Source organism: Dioscorea cayenensis, chromosome 20, assembly GCF_009730915.1.
Source record: "Dioscorea cayenensis subsp. rotundata cultivar TDr96_F1 chromosome 20, TDr96_F1_v2_PseudoChromosome.rev07_lg8_w22 25.fasta, whole genome shotgun sequence".
Lineage (NCBI taxonomy): Eukaryota > Viridiplantae > Streptophyta > Magnoliopsida > Dioscoreales > Dioscoreaceae > Dioscorea > Dioscorea cayenensis.
The window spans coordinates 28,726,623-28,743,280 of NC_052490.1; the positions used below are offsets into that span (position 1 = coordinate 28,726,623).

At 35.5% G+C, this 16,658-nt stretch overlaps 1 protein-coding gene across 2 annotated transcripts; it reads left to right on the forward strand.

The window, feature by feature from the left end:
* The first annotated feature begins 10,496 nt into the window (after positions 1-10,496).
* On the forward strand, positions 10,497-16,106 carry LOC120251528 (L-aspartate oxidase, chloroplastic). Of its 2 annotated transcripts, none has more exons than XM_039260074.1 (7): positions 10,497-11,075; positions 13,038-13,389; positions 14,009-14,251; positions 14,419-14,475; positions 14,578-14,658; positions 14,773-14,834; positions 14,928-16,106. In XM_039260074.1, the coding sequence occupies exons 1-7, from the start codon at positions 10,948-10,950 to the stop codon at positions 15,934-15,936; spliced, it is 1,932 nt and encodes a 643-aa protein (XP_039116008.1). In that variant the 5' UTR covers positions 10,497-10,947; the 3' UTR covers positions 15,937-16,106. The 2 variants fall into 2 exon arrangements, with proteins under 2 accessions (XP_039116008.1, XP_039116009.1); XM_039260075.1 differs by having other exon boundaries at positions 10,497-11,046.
* Positions 16,107-16,658: the final 552 nt, after the last annotated feature.

Below are 16,658 nucleotides of genomic sequence, written 5' to 3' on the forward strand. Positions count from 1 at the left end.
TGTATTCATGATATTTATGTATTTGAACCTGTAGTTGGTGTAAAGTTGTAAATTGTGATTTGTAGGTCTGATTTTGTTTAAAAAGCAGAGTGTCGGTTTCGAGTTAAAAAGGGAATTTTAACCGATGGGTGCCACATTTACCTCGAGTAGAAGGGGTGGGTGTGACGAGTAAAGGCGAAAAACATCATAAAATTCTTCGGGAGAAAATATCCTATCTGATTTGGAACTCAAGAAGAATTATCTCGAGATAATGGCCCCGCTTTCAAAAGCTTTTAAAATTGGGAGATTTGCACAACATCACAAAATAGACTGGAGGTATACCTCCATCTATAATCGCGAGAAACAAATGGGTTAGCGAAGCATTTAACAAAACTCTCTCAAAATTGCTAAAAGAAGGTCGTGTCTAAAAAAATAAAAAAAGGATTGGCGTGAAAGACTTCACGAGATGCTATGGGCCTATCGTACCACATATAGGACCCCAACACGATGCACACCATACTCTTTAGTATTTGGGCCCGAAGCAGGTCCCTACCCTTGGAAATTCAAATACCCTCATTAAGGATGGCATTGCAGAATGAAATATCAAATGAGGATAATGTTCGACTTCGCCTAGATGAGTTAGACTCTCTTGATGAAAAAAGGATAGAAGTACAGCAAAATCTTGAAGTTTACAAAGCAAAAAAATGTCTCAAGCATATAATAAAAGTCGGCGGGGTTTCAGTACATTTACGAAAAGGAGAAATGGTTCTTGTCCTCGGAAGACCTATCATCACCAACAAGCGAGCTGGGGGCAAATTCAAAGCAAATTGGGAAGGTCCGTATGTCGTGGAGATCGTCTATGAAGGAGGTGCATACCAACTTATTGATGACAAAGGAGAAAGACCCATGCCACCTATTAGCAGTCGCTTTTCTAAAGAAGTACTATGTATAATGTAGAATGTTAGATCTATGACTGAACGTCTGGTCCCTTAAAAAGAGGTAGACCCGGTCAGTATACGATTATGCGTACTTCTCGAGGCAAACATTAATATTTATGTACTTTTTGTCTATAATGAAATACACGCCATGTTATCTTAAAGTTTCATTTTTCATGAATCAAAAAAATATGTTCGACTATGACATATAAAAAGTTTTGAAGTTCCTACTTCTCTCACTCAATCTCACTAAAAATTTCTTCGTGAGAGAAGTATGAAGGGGCATTTGTTTATATATATGAAAATGAAAATGATAATAAATAAATTAAATGTATTTCCTAATTTAAACAAAATATTCAAAATATTCAAATCTCAAGACTAGCCGAGATCACAGATCTCAAGGCAGTTTAAAATGCACAAATCTCAGGATTAGCCGAGAGCACCGAGTTCGAGCTGATCCAAAATATTCAAAATATTCAAATCTCAAGACTAGCCGAGATCACAAATCTCAAGGCAGTCTAAAATGCACAAATCTCAGGATTAGCCGAGAACACCGATCTCGAGGCGATCCAAAATATCCAAAGTATTCAAAATACTCAAATATCAGGATCAGCCGAGAGCACAGATCTCGAGGCGATCCAAAATATTCAAAATACACAAATCTCAGGACCAGTCGAGAGCACCGATCTCAAGGCGGTCTAAAATACTCAAATCTCAAGATCGGTAGAGAGCACGGATCTCGAGGCGGTCTAAAAATATTAAAAATCTCGAGGATCGCCGAGGGCAGCCGATCTCGAGGCGGTCTAAAAATGCACAAATCTCGGGGATTAGCCGAGAACACCGATCTCGAGGCGATCCAAAAATATTCAAAAATACTCAAATATCGGGATCAGCCGAGAGCACGGATCTTGAGGTGATCCAAAATATTCAAAATACACAAATCTCGAGGACCCGATCGAGAGCACTCGACCTCGAGGGACGGTCTAAAATGCACAAATCTCAGGATTAGCCGAGAACACCGATGTCGAGGGGATCCAAAATATCCAAAATACACAAATCTCAGGACCAGTCGAGAGCACCGATCTCAAGACGGTCTAAAATATTAAAATCTCAGGACCAGTAAAAAGCACCGATCTCAAGATGATCTAAAATACTCAAATCCCAGGATCAGCCGAAAGTACCGATCTCTAGGCGATCCAAAATATCCAAAATACACAAATCTCAAGACCAGCCAAGAACACCGATCTCGAGGCAGTCTAAAATACTCAAATCTCAGACCAGCCGAGAGCACAAAAAATAATAGTAAAATGAATAAAATAAATAAAAAAATAAATAAAGAAAGAAAAATAGTAATTATAAATCAATCAAAAAAATAATAATAATAAATAATAAATAATAAATAAATAAATAATGAACCAAAACCAAATCAAAAAGAAATCAGATAAAAAAATCTATATATATATATATATATATTAATTAATTAAATAAAATAAATAAATAATAATAATAATAATAATAATAATAATAATAATAATAAATCTAAATCAGATAAAATCATTAAATATATATAATTAATTAAAAAAAATCAGATAAAATAAATGTAATAAGTTAAAATAAAATAAAATAATAATAATAATAATAAATAATAATAATAAAATAAATTAAAAATAAAATAAAATAATAGTTAACTAAATGAAAATTAATAAAAGAAAAGAGCGTGGGGGATTGGACCGTCGTTGCCCTCACGATCAACCAAAAAAATATATAAATAATATATATGTATATATACAATACTAATAAAATAATAATAATAATAATAATAATAATAATAATAATAATAATAATAATAATAATAATAATAATGACGACGACGAATAGTTCAAATCTGATATCTATATATAATAAAATAAATAAAATAAATCCAGTCAGTTAAAATATAATACATATATATATATATATATATATATATATAAAACAAAATTTTAGATATAATAAGATAAAATATTATATATATAATATATAGATAATATATAAATATATATAATTATAAATAAAATAATAATAAAAATATTTAATTGATTAATTAATTAAAGTAAACAAATAAATAATAATAATAATAATGAATATAATAATAATTATTATTATGAAATTAATATAAAAAAGGCGATAAAATAATCGTGTTGCGTCGTGCTCCCTCACGATCTCCTCACCGCCCATGCAACCGATCACCACGATCACGTCCCCTCACAACCGGCGTAACGGCGCACCTGTCACAAAAGTCTTTAAGAAGGGGGAGAGGATTGAAAACAAAGAAGAAGAGGAGAGCAAAAGGGAGGACGAACGAAGAAGGAAGAGCAAAGAAGAAAGACAAAGAAGAAGAAGAAGGTCATCATTTTTCTCTCTAAACCTATAGTTATATATACACATGTAAAGAGAAAAGAAAGTCGCTGCTGCTTGAGGCTGTCGCTGGTGTCGCCGTCGTCACTTGATGCTTGTTGTCGCTGCTGTTGCCTGATGCCGTCACTGGTGTCGCCGTTGTCACTTGATGTTGTGGCTGCTCGCCACTGATGCTTGTTATCTTTGCTGCGATGTTGCTGTTGCCGCTTGCCTTAGTTATTGTTGATTGCTGCTTCCCTTGATGAGGAGCCCATGAAGACGAAGAACTCTAAAAAAAAAACTGGAAGAGGTTGTGAAGAAGGAGGATGAAAAAAGGAGGTCGCTATCACTGATGCCGTTGTTGCCGTCGATGTCACCGCTGTCACCGATTGCCGCCTGTCGCCATTGCTGCCGTTGCTGATCGCAGCCGTCGTTGCCGCGTTTCGTCATCATCACCGAAGAAATATATATATATATATTGAAGCTGTTTCCTTTGATGAAGAGCAAGTGAAGATGATGGACTCTAAAAAAAAAAAAGAGGCTTGAAGAGGTTGTGAAGACAGAGGATGAATGAAGACGGAGAATAAGGCCAAAGAAGACGAAGGAACCAGAAAGGAGATAGAAAGAAAGACGGAACCGGAGAAGGAGAAGATGGCTCGCACATCTCCACTGCCGGGAAATGATGAGTGGTCACTATTTCGTTGGACTTCAACTAGGTTTCCAGTTCGGCTGTGACATGCCGAACAAGCAAGCTCTTGTCAACGACTTTGTCCTCTTAAAACAGTGCACTCGAGAGTGGAAGGATCATATTGCAAGCGCGAGGCATACGACAGAGTTGCTTCGCTTGATGATGACACAACCAAGGCTGTCGCATACTGGACAGGCTGCGGTTCTCATCCACGTTGTTCATACTGTTGGTGAACAGTTTATCATTGCTATCCTATTGAAGAGCTCGTGAATACGAAAAAGTCCAAGAAGCCCGAGGAGGTGTTGAAGATGGAGGATCTGTCGCTCTTCATCGTCATCAAATAAAATATTGATGCCGTTATTGTCGGGATTCGCACTGCGTTGCTATTGCATGTTGCTCGCTTTTTCACGATTGCGACCCCATCGTCGGAGGATAACAATATTGATGCCGTTGCTCGTTGTTGCTCGCCGTAGGCCGCCGTCGATGCCGGTCATCGCCCAACACTTTCAAAAGTCGGAATCTATACATGAATCCCAAGATCTACTAACTATGGTACTGAATCACTTTAATCTTATCGGCAGCACTGTTGTTGACGTAGGGAATATTGTTAAAGCGTCACGAGTCATGGATATCCTATCGAGAGGAAGCAAGAGGATCCCGTTCTTTGTCGTCTGTGGATTTTGATGAGGATCATGATCTCGATAAGGCTTTGATGATTGTTGTAGCGACTTAGAATGATGGACACGTGCAAGCGATTTATTGAAGATATGGCGTCAAGAAGCTTCAAATAATGATGATGATCATGAATGATTTAGTCTCTGTTGATGGGGTCAAATCCCAACCTATTAAAGGATCTTTGTAGAAGTTAAAAAAATAAAATTATATATATATATATATATAAGTAAACATCCAAAAGAGAAGTTCCATTTCTCGATTGCGGAGAAGAAATAGATGTTGGGCTTAGGGTTCGCTGACAAGATGATTATGGCAGTGTCCAAAGATACGTTAAGAGCTATTTAAAGAGATATTTCCAACTAGATGATCCGATACAGTGAGATGCGTTCAAACAAATATCTTAATGAATAACCATGCCTCAGAATCTGATCCCGATCATAGAGTATTATCAGAGCGATGGCAATCTAATTATAAATGTAGCGAAAATGTTGGTGTTCCTTACTATGCCCTACCTCGTGTGACATTTCTCAACAGATGGAGTATATGTGGCACTTAAAAGGCTGTGATGATCTGCAACGTTACAATTGCGATGATTGACTCTTTCCTTGAAGATCCTTTGGATCATTTGGAATGTGATGCATTCACAGAGGATGACTAGAAGTTGATTCAGTTAGTAGTCACTCTTTTTCAGAAATTCATTAATTATCCAAAACATTCTATTACACCATAAGGACGCTGATCTAAATGTCGCAACGTCCGTAAATTCTCTTAAATTAATGATGGAAGAAGAAAACAAGGAATCTGGAAAATTATTATTATTTTTTTTGAGGAGGGTATTTGATGTAAAAAGAATAGAAAACCTCCCGTCCGTAATAGAGGCCTTCCAACGATGCCATCAAAATCGTCTTTGTTAATTGGTCATTTAATAATTGACAAAGTTAGCCTCCAAATGCAACATGATGAGATGAAAAAGGCCATACTGATATCATGTTGCTCTCAGGTAAACAAAGTCAAATATGAAATGGCTTTGGAATGGATGTTGACACAAGAGAAGCCAGCCATGCTATCGATCTGCATTCAAGCCCGCAACCACCAAGTAGCAAGGTTATGGTTTGCATATCCTATAATATGTTCCCACCAGAGCAAAGGAGAATAGATATATTCAATTTAAAGCTTGATGAGCTGTAATAGATTAAAAGCTTTTCTTTCAAGGGACGTACATGCCATATGTTTTTGTAAAAAATATATGTATGAAAATGTATTGGAGGGACCCACCATGCAATCCATATCCCATTCTCAACACTAGAAAATTCATGTTGAAACCATATTGTAAAAGCTGTAACAATGTAACCTGAACAACATCTTCTTTGGCTATTCTTGCATTTTCCATCTTTACTGGCTATATGTATGGAGTCATTGATCTGCGTGATGAAAGATTGTTTCTTTTGTGTCATCATGAAGTATGAACGACAATGAGGAGCGAATCAACTGGCTTTTGATTTGAGGCATTGGTGAACTTCATCAAGAGAAACTTTATGTAATTTGCATATAAAATATTTCTAGGAGTTGCTAGCCTATTATTATGCAAGATTGGGTTACAAAATGACAAGAAGACTAATTTTGCCATACATTAAACATCATTCAAGGAGAAAAGGTCTTTACCCATATGCATGAAAATTTGCAAAGAATACGTGAAAGAAGGCATAATTATCCATTTCATTAAGTGGGGCCTCCATTGATGGTTGCATGGAATGGACATGGTGGGCCATAAAAAAAAATAATAATTATTAATGGCTGAACCCATGCAAATATATACATATATATCCATACATGCACGATCATGTACTCAAAAGCCTGGACCATCATGCACATAAACATAAGAAATGATGAGATGCATGTAATGGCATGCATGCACATATATATACTTGTGCACTTTTCATGGAAATGAATAAAATGTGACAGTGAAGACTAAGTTGATGGTTATGATCATAAAAAACAAATATATATATATATATATATATATATATATGCATGGCATGGATGAAGTGGTCATTTGACCTATGGTAAATCCAATATATATATATATATATATAAGGACACATGGCAAGTAAAAAAATGAAAATGATGAGAAGCATAAAGTGAGAAGCACGCTATTGTGTGCATGCAAGCAAACGTGAACTAAAGAGAAGAATCTAAAGGTAGGCTCCACCATTCAAAGGATGCCCATGGAATAAGCATGGATTAATATATATTATATAGATTTTTGAGAATGATGATCATTTGAGGTTGCATGGACTGGACTACATTTAATGTTATATTGTTGCACATGCTTTGCAACTTCGAAGCTCACTAAATATCAACCCGAGTGAAGATTGGAGTTATCTAGAATTGATGTATCAATCCAACGCAGTGAACTCATCCTAAAGCAATAGCAAGAAAGATCATCTCGAGGCAGCGGCAATGTCTAAAATAAATATATAAATTTCAAGGCAATGATAAGTTATATATTAAGGCGACAACGAGGCATGCAACGTGGCGACAAGGCACAGGCAGCAGCATTGATATAATATATATATATATATATAACTATATATAAAGTTATATATATATATACATATAAAAAGTTACATGTTGTAGTGAATATATATATATATATTATAAAGAGCAAAATTTATAATTCGCACATTTTCTTGCCCTTTTACTTGTACTTGAGCCCTTAATCGGAGGTTCCTAAGATCTCAGTCTGGGGTAATTAATAATGGAGGCTTGCCTCTATTAGGAATGGAAGAGCCTACAAAGATAAAAATAAATAAAATAAAATAACATTTGTGATTCGATATATCGTCTGGTGTCTCATCATCGACACGATGCCAGGGCGCCTATTTTCGATCCCACAGCCTCCATAACCCCACCTCACAAAAAAAAGAAAAAAAAATTCAACATTTTTTATTTTAATTTTAAATTTTTTTGGGTTTTCCATAAATGAGAAATTCAATATTCTAACTATGATTCCGCCACCAAGGTCGCTTTTGCCTCTTCGCTTCCCTAGAAGGTATTTTTCTTTGCCTTTTTTTTCCATTTCTCTTTGTATTGATTCATTTCTTGTTTCAGTGTTTTTTTGTTGTTGTAGGTGTTTGACATCCCAAAAGGAGGAGGAGAAAGAGTGATATATAAGTTTGTATAAACAAAGTGAGTTATTTTATTTTATTTTGGGTAATATTGGATTGTGTTGTTGTTTTGATGCATGGGTTTCTTGGTGTGCATTTGTTATGCCGATCAGTTATATGTTTTAATGTGTCACTGTTTGTTTCTTTGCTCTTTGTCACGAGTTTTGAGTTTTGGTGTTTGTTTCTTGATTGTTAAGGCTTGGAAAGTTGTGATCTTGGGATTTATTGTATTGTTGTTTTGATGAATGAGTTTCTTGGTTTGCATTTGTTTTGCATATGAGATGTATGGTTTAATGTGTCACTGCTTTTTGTTTGCTTTTTTTTTTCACAAGTATTGAGCTTTGTTGTTTGTTTCTTGATTAAGGCTTGGAAAGTGGTGATTTTGGGATTTTCCTGAATTGGAAGGGAAGGGGAGACAGCTTAAATTATTGCTTATGTAAGAGATTTGACTGCTTGTTGAGGAGCATCTAATCGTTTTGTAGTTGATTTTTGCATAAAAGATGTAGTACAGTTAAGGAAAAATTGATTGGGCTAGTGGGAAGATGGTAGTTTGGGTTGCAATTGTAATATTTGGCTTGTATTTTTGGTGACAAGGAAGCGGCTCAGATTGCTTTCACCACTTGTAATGCAAGCACATATTTCTTCTTGAAGTCGTAACTTTGTTGGCAGGAATTGAAGAGTGTAAAATGACTAGGTATTTCTCATATTGTTTTGCATTCCACGAATTTGTGTTTTTCTCAGTCTGAGAGGACTTTCAAAAGAAAGATTTATCAATTGAGGATTTCTATTCAAGTTGAATTTGAAAAGCTTCTTGATGGGTTATGAACCTTGTTTATTTGGTAGTGTTCTTGGTATGTAGAAACTGTGAACTAGCTATAATGTTTTGTATGCTAATCTACTTGGAATTGTTTTGGCATTCATGTTGTGAACTCTTGCCTCATGCAGGTATTTTGCAATGGCAACTGTCCTTTTGAATGGTAACTCCCACGTGCATTATGGTGGAGTTAAGTTACTTAATATGAAGGATCATAGGTTAGATTGTGGTGTCATTGACATATCTTTCAAGGCATGTATACAGAAGGATCTTTCAAGGTATGATATATAAAAGCATGATTTTATATATATATATATATATATATATATATATATATATATATATATAAAATCTTCTTAGCATATACTTTTTCTTACTTTCTATTCTGAATATTGAAATGCATGATGGTTTTTCTTACTCAAACCATCATATGCTTAACATTCGAAGCAGCAAACCAATTCATGCCACTTGCCTTCTATATATATGTTTGTGTGATCCTATGTGCTGTATGTTGAATAATGTTGAAATTTTTCTATGATTTAGTAACAATCTGGTTGCCATTTATTTAGTACATTCCTGGAGGTACGTAATTAGGGTTTCTAAATTTTGGGTTTTATTACTGTTTGAATACACATTAGATTTTTCTTACGGAGTTTTTCCTTTTTCTTTCTTTGATTTGGGGCTTTTCAAATATCTTGCTTTTATATTGGGGTTCTTCTTGCTCTTTCAACTCTGTACAAGATAAGTGTTTATTGTTTACAATGCTTTATTCAAATGTTCTCTTTCTTTAGTCATAGTGTGGTACACATTGTCCTCTATTTTTTTTGGAAATAATCATTTATCCTACCATGTAATTTTTTAAATTAAGTCAACCCCAAAAGGGTTGGGATTGTTGACATATCTTGTATGCTGTTCTCCCTGGAAAGGAAGATTTCTACCATTTTATTCATCTATTGCTCTGGGCTAGTAATTATAGCTTGCAAGCCCATTTTCTTAAATATTATCCCAAAAAACTACTTGGGTTAACTGAGTGTTATTTTAATTAGAAACTTGCCTGTTCACAAAGCTACGCCGATTTAATAAACCCAAATGAGATTTTCTAGTTTTGTTTTTGTGAATTTTTGGATTTAAATGTTCCAAGCATTTATTTTTATTATCATTTTAGTTTTTGTATGTTGTCCTAAGCCTACAATGTATTTGTAGGGCTTGAACGCAATCAAATTTTTTGTCGATACTCTTGTCTTGATTTAAGCTAATTTTAGGCAAGCAAAAAAATGTGTAGAATCTCTATGAAGCATGGACACGGATACGGGGGCACGATACGATACGACACGAACACGATGACACAGTAATTTTTGAAAATTAAGGACACAGGTACGGAAGGACACGACAATAAATAAATAAATATAAATATATAAATACATATATATAAATATATTATATTTTTAATATAAAATGCTCATTATAAATATAAATAATTATATTTATTATTTAGATATAAAATAATTTTTATAGTAAAACTATTGCAATTATACTATAGAAAGTCTTCAACAATGACATAACAATAGTAAATACACTAATATTAAAAAAAAAACACTTTCTTTCATGTTCAATTTAAAAATAAATAATGATATACTATAATGTAAAATATAATTATAATAATAATATTAAATTTGGTATTTATTTCAGTTTATAATATCTTATAATAAATATTTATAAAGAATAAATTGCAAATGAATCTAAACAAAATTAAAAAAATAAAAATAAATAAATCAACGGTCAGGAATAGGATTGATGTGTGTGGAGAATCCCTAGGTATTAAAAGGCGTACAACCCTATCAGCCACCGCGTCTCTCCTTCTCTCCAACCCTCGTCTCTCCTTCTCTCGTCTCTCCTTCTCTCCAACCCTCGTCGCCTCCCCGCGCGGCGCCTCTCCTCCACCGGACCACCTCTCTAAACCTCATCACCTCCGCGCGCAGAGCCTTTCCTCCACCTCTCCAGCCCTCAACACCTCTGCGGGCAGAGCTTCTCCTCCACCTCTCCAGCCCTCGTCACCTCCACGCGCAGCGCCTCTCCTCCATCTCTCCAATCCTCATCACCTACGCGTGTAGAGCCTCATAAAGCCCCTCCCTCAAACCCTCGCAGCTGCCGCCTCTGTCATCATGCCCCTCTTCTCTCCACCACTCCACCTCTCATCACCTCAATTTCATCCTCTTACAAGCCTGTTACCGGCGAAAATCTCGACCCGAACCTCTGCAACCTAAGGTTAGACGAAGCTTCGCCACCAAAAATCTAGTTCGGCCGTATCCAGGCATGTCGAGAGGTGTCCAATTGTATGAGAGGGTGCCGGCCGTGTCGGACACCGGCACGACACTGGTCCGTCAGCGGTTTTGCCGTGTCCGTGCTTCGCAGGTGCAGATTCTTAATCCTGTTAACACGTGGTGATTTTCTCAAAACTTTTGTTTTGTTTGGTTGGATCTAATCCAATTATAATATTTTCCTCTTTGGGATGTGTGCGATTCACTTGACAGTCGTTCAGTCGTTTAATTATTTTAACATCCTTTTCCTCTTCTTGAGTTCCCTTCCTCCCTTTCACCCTGGCATTTTGATCGTTTATGCGCAATGGTTATCTTGGTATTTTTCCCAATATGATGAAGTAGATGCTTGATTTTAATATCTAAATGACTCATTTTTAGTGAATCTTTTTTTATTCTTGTTTCTCCAGATCATTCATCATACTATGCTGTACTCTCGCAGCTTTGTGTGAGTTCTTATAAAATTTCTACATTAACATGAACTTTACCATTTTGGAATGCTTCTCCTACATATTAGTGTTTTATATGATAAATTATTCTCAATCAATTGCATTCCTTGTGCGGTAGAGCATCTGCTGAAGCTTGCCTATTTAGTTATTATCTGTATCTGATCATATACAACCTTATTTGTTCTGTTTGTAGTGCTGTTGTGGTCGAATTGCTTCCTTCAGTTGTCAGTTTTCTCATTGATGACTCTTTCAATTCCGCCATCTGGTCTTCTACATCTTATTTCTTAATTTAGTGATTGTAATAATTGTTTGAATTAGGGAAACATGTATCTAATTTCTGCTGGGTTTCCTCTTGCTTTTATTATAGACAAATGTGAAATAAGCATATATAATTAATGCTTTGCCATCTCTTTCTCATCTCTTGCACTGCTGTTTTCTGCTTATCTTGATGTTTTTTTTAATACAATGAAGCAAAAGCTTGCTTTTAATTTCTAAATGTCTCACCTTCAGTGAATTCCTCTGATTCTTGTTTCTCTGGATCATACTATGCCGTATTCTCTTAGCTTTGTATGATTTCTGTTGGAAATTCTTACAAGAACATGAACTTGGACCATTTCCGATTGCTTCTCCCAGCTATTAACATTCCTCTAAAAATTAATTATTCTCAATCGATTACATTCCTTGCATGGTAGAACATCTGCTTAAGCTTTCCATTTTATTTATTTTCAGTATCTAGTATTATACAAACTTATTTGTTCTGTTTGTAGTGCTTTTGTGCTAGAATCGCTTCCTTCAATTGTTAGTTTTCTCATTGACGGCTCTTCAGTTCCGCCATCTGGTCATCTACATCTTATTTCCCTATTTACTGATTGTAATGATTTTCTGAATTAGGCGAAAATATATCTAATTTCTGCTTGTTTTCCTCTTGTTTTTATTGTAGACCAATGTGATTTAAGCGCATCTAATGCTTTCCCATCTCTTGCCTTGCTGTTTTCTTAATCCAAGTTCTCTACATACAGCTTATAAATTAGCCATCTCACATCATTATCAAGTTCAAAGTGCTACTATTGATGACATAAGTATCAGAAACCACATCATTCCATCTTCGTTTTTTTTGTAATGTTTCTATAACACTGTCAATGAGAAAACTTTGTTAATGTTTCTCTAGAGATGGAGGTAAAGTAAGTTTCTGATGCTTTTATAGCTCCAATATTAACTATATTAGATACGCTTTAACGTACCAGTCTAGAGACGTGCGTGAATCGTATTAAAATATTTCTGTTTGGGCATACATAAAAGCATTTTAAATAGAATTATTTATGTATTTAGAGAGCTTGATTTGATGTTGAGGTTATATAATTGTTATTAAACTCAATAGAATAGCTTGCATATGTTTTCTGCCCCCTTTAGACTCATTTATTTTCTAAAGCCAATTGTAGGCTTCTTATGATTTCCATGTCTTTCTTTTAGTGAGAACTGCATTGGTTTCAATCTTTTACAGTATCTGCTGCACTGATTATTACAGGCTAAATTATGTTCACAATAGTCTGGAAAACAGTTTTGTTTTGTAGAATAAGTATCTTTGTTGTATATTGCAAAGTAAAAATAAAAACATGTACCATTTTTTTTATGAAACCAGGGTATGCATGTCCTCAAAGTTCTCTTGTATCAAGAGCCACTGTTTCCAAGTCATCTTCAATCGAAACCATGCTTCCCGCAGGAATCTGAAAATATCATGCTTTCAGGACAGTGCCACAAAATATTTTGATTTCGTTGTTATCGGCAGTGGTGTTGCTGGATTAAGGTATGCTCTAGAAGTTTCTAAACGTGGATCTGTTGCAGTAATTACTAAGGCTGAACCTCATGAAAGCAACACAAACTACGCACAAGGTGGTGTTAGTGCTGTGTTGTGTCCTTCAGATTCTGTAGAGAATCACATGCGTGATACAATTGTTGCAGGAGTTCATTTATGTGACGAAGAGACCGTTAGGGTAAGCTTCAATATTTATCATGTTCTCGTCACCTCATAGTTCAAACCTTTTCTATTTTGGTTTTTGCATCTATAAATTTTAGTAGTTGTGTGCTAATACAGAGTTATTTCCATGGATTTAATGAAGCTCAGATGAAGAATATGATTTTGGGTAGCATAACTTGCTAAACATCCAAGAAGCTTTATATGACATTATAGTCACACTTTTTGCCAGCCCGTTCTAAATGTGATATACAGATCATATGATCTCCATACTTTGCTTGATCTTCAAGTGTTATCCTCCTACTAACACATTACAATATCTTTCTTTTTTCAGTTCTCTGCATTGGAAAAATGCTTTTTTGGGTTTTAGTAAATTGGAGAAAAAAATACTTGTTTTTGGAGAAGTTGGAATCAGGCCTCACATTTTCTATAGAAAAAAAATACTTGTCCCTGTACTAGTGTTTTTCATTCATTCTCATCTCTAGGAGTTGTGGTGGAGACTGTATCAAACATTTTGGAAGTACATAGATAAAAATAAATATTTGACAAAGTAGAATATGGCATAATTTTGATTTCTGCATCAAATCTTTGCACAGGCCAATTGGAGTTTTTCTGAAAGTGATTCTATTTTTTTATAGGTTGTTTGTACAGAAGGGCCTGATCGTATCAAAGAATTGATTGCTATTGGTGCATTATTCGATCATGGAGAAGATGGTAATCTGCACCTCGCAAGGGAAGGAGGACATTCTCACCGAAGAATAGTTCATGCTGCCGATATGACCGGAAGAGAGATAGAACGAGCTTTACTGAAGGCTGTTGATGATGATCCGAACATCTCCATCTTTGAGCACCATTTTGCTATAGATCTACTTACTTCTCAGGTTATTCTCTTTCAATCTTCCAAAGTTGATTTTTTTACCGAACATTCTGAATGATCTTTTTTGCAAGTTGAGAGCAATTGCTATTGTTTATTCTTGCAATCTCTTAATTTTGTTCAAATAAAGAAAAATTATGACTGAAGGAAGCAAATTGGCTTATGATTTTGTAGGATGAATCAGATATATATTGTCATGGAGTGGATACATTAAATACTGAAACTCAACAGGTAGTCATCTGCTTGAGTATTTTCCGCAAGAACCTTCTTGGAATAGTATTATCTTTTTATATGTGACGCATGTGCGTTATTTTTACGCTTTGTAATCTGCAGGTGGTCCGCTTTATTTCAAAAGTGACGTTGCTTGCTTCTGGAGGTGCTGGGCATATATATCCTACAACCACCAATCCACTGGTAATTAATTTCTAGATATGGATTTGTGTTTCATCATTTTAATCATCAATCCTTGTTCCATTGCTTTCTAGTATTATCTAATTTCTACTAAACCCTGTAGAAATTCTAATGCAGGTAGCAACTGGCGACGGAGTGGCAATGGCACACCGTGCTCAAGCTGTGATCTCCAACATGGAGTGAGTTTTACAACAGATAGAATTCATCAAATGTATACATTGTGCATTGATCATTGACAATTTGATCTAAACATGTTCAACTTCTTTCTCAAGGTTTGTGCAGTTCCACCCAACCGCCCTCGCTGATGAAGGCCTTCCCATCAAGCCAAATAAAAGACGGGAAAATGCTTTTCTAATCACGGAAGCAGTAAGAGGCGATGGTGGTATCCTCTATAATCAATCCATGCAAAGGTTCATGCCATTGTATGATGAACGCGAAGAACTAGCTCCCAGAGACGTAGTTGCAAGAAGCATCGATGATCAGCTGAAGAAACGCGGAAAAAAATATGTGCTACTAGACATCAGCCATAAACCAAGACAAGAAATTCTTGCACATTTTCCCAACATCGCTGCGGAGTGTCTTCAGTATGGCCTGGACATAACAAGCATGCCAATACCTGTAGTCCCGGCTGCTCATTACATGTGCGGAGGAGTGCAAGCAGGGCTGCATGGCGAGACAAATATCAAAGGCCTGTATGTGGCCGGTGAGGTTGCATGCACAGGTTTGCATGGGGCTAACCGGCTCGCAAGCAATTCATTACTTGAAGCACTAGTGTTTGCTCGTCGTGCAGTAAGACCATCGATAGACCATTTGGAATGCTTGAGCCTCAACATTCAGGATTCAAACATGTGGGCTCGACCAGTGCTTCCATTGTCTCTTAAGAGTAATACAGTTCGAGATATAATGTTGCAGACTAGAGTGATCAGAACAGAGTTGCAATCTATCATGTGGGAGTCTGTTGGAATCGTGCGGTCCACAAGCCGATTGAAGACGGCCGAATGGAAAATAGGCGAATTGGAAATCGAGTGGGAGAAGTTTTTGTTCAGACAAGGATGGGAACTGACAATGGTTGGGCTTGAAGCATGTGAGATGAGAAATCTTTTCTGCTGCGCAAAGCTAGTTGTTAACAGTGCTTTAGCAAGGCGAGAAAGTCGAGGTTTGCATTTCACCGAAGATTTTCCGTATTTGGAGGAGAGTAAGAGGAAGCCAACCATAATTCTACCTAGTTCTTCACTGAAGTTGACATGGAGTTCTCGGCAGCTGCACAAAGAACCTCATTGATGAATAAATTGTTCAGCTATTATGCATCATTTTTTATGTCATATATACATAATCATTTTGGAAAACAAGAACTCATTGAAAGGTGATACATAGGACAAGAAGCTGAATCAACCCAATAATGTGTACTTTGACAGTGAAAATTTTGAAATCTTCACATTTAAATTTATATACGTCTTTGTTCTTGTTGTCCAATGAGAAATTTATTCTTGAATCAAGCCTTTAATCTTGTTTAACTGTTCCTATAATCAATATTGTTCCATGTCTTTTATTATAGTTTTCAATAGAATTTAATTTATAACTTTTTTGCGTTTTTTTTTCAAACATGCAAGTATTATGATATCATTTACATAATTATTTTCTATTAATTTCATTTATGGTGCAAGAGTTATTTGATTTAAACATAGCTCTGGATATATGTATGGAAACCTATTGGATTTTATTTTATTTTATTAAGGTTGTTACATTGCAACTGCTTCTGATCCTTATCTGCCCAAACCGAGATGATATTTTGTTTGTATGTATGGCCTCACATGAGCCATGTTGTACATTTTTCACCTTAACGAAATAATAATAATAATAATAATAATAATAATAATAATAACAACAACCAAGTTGGAGTAAGGCATTGGTTAACTAATTTTAGTCACATTAATGGCATGATGAGAGTTCCACACCCATCAATTAAATGTATGTGCTTTTTAAATATAAATAACATTTTATAT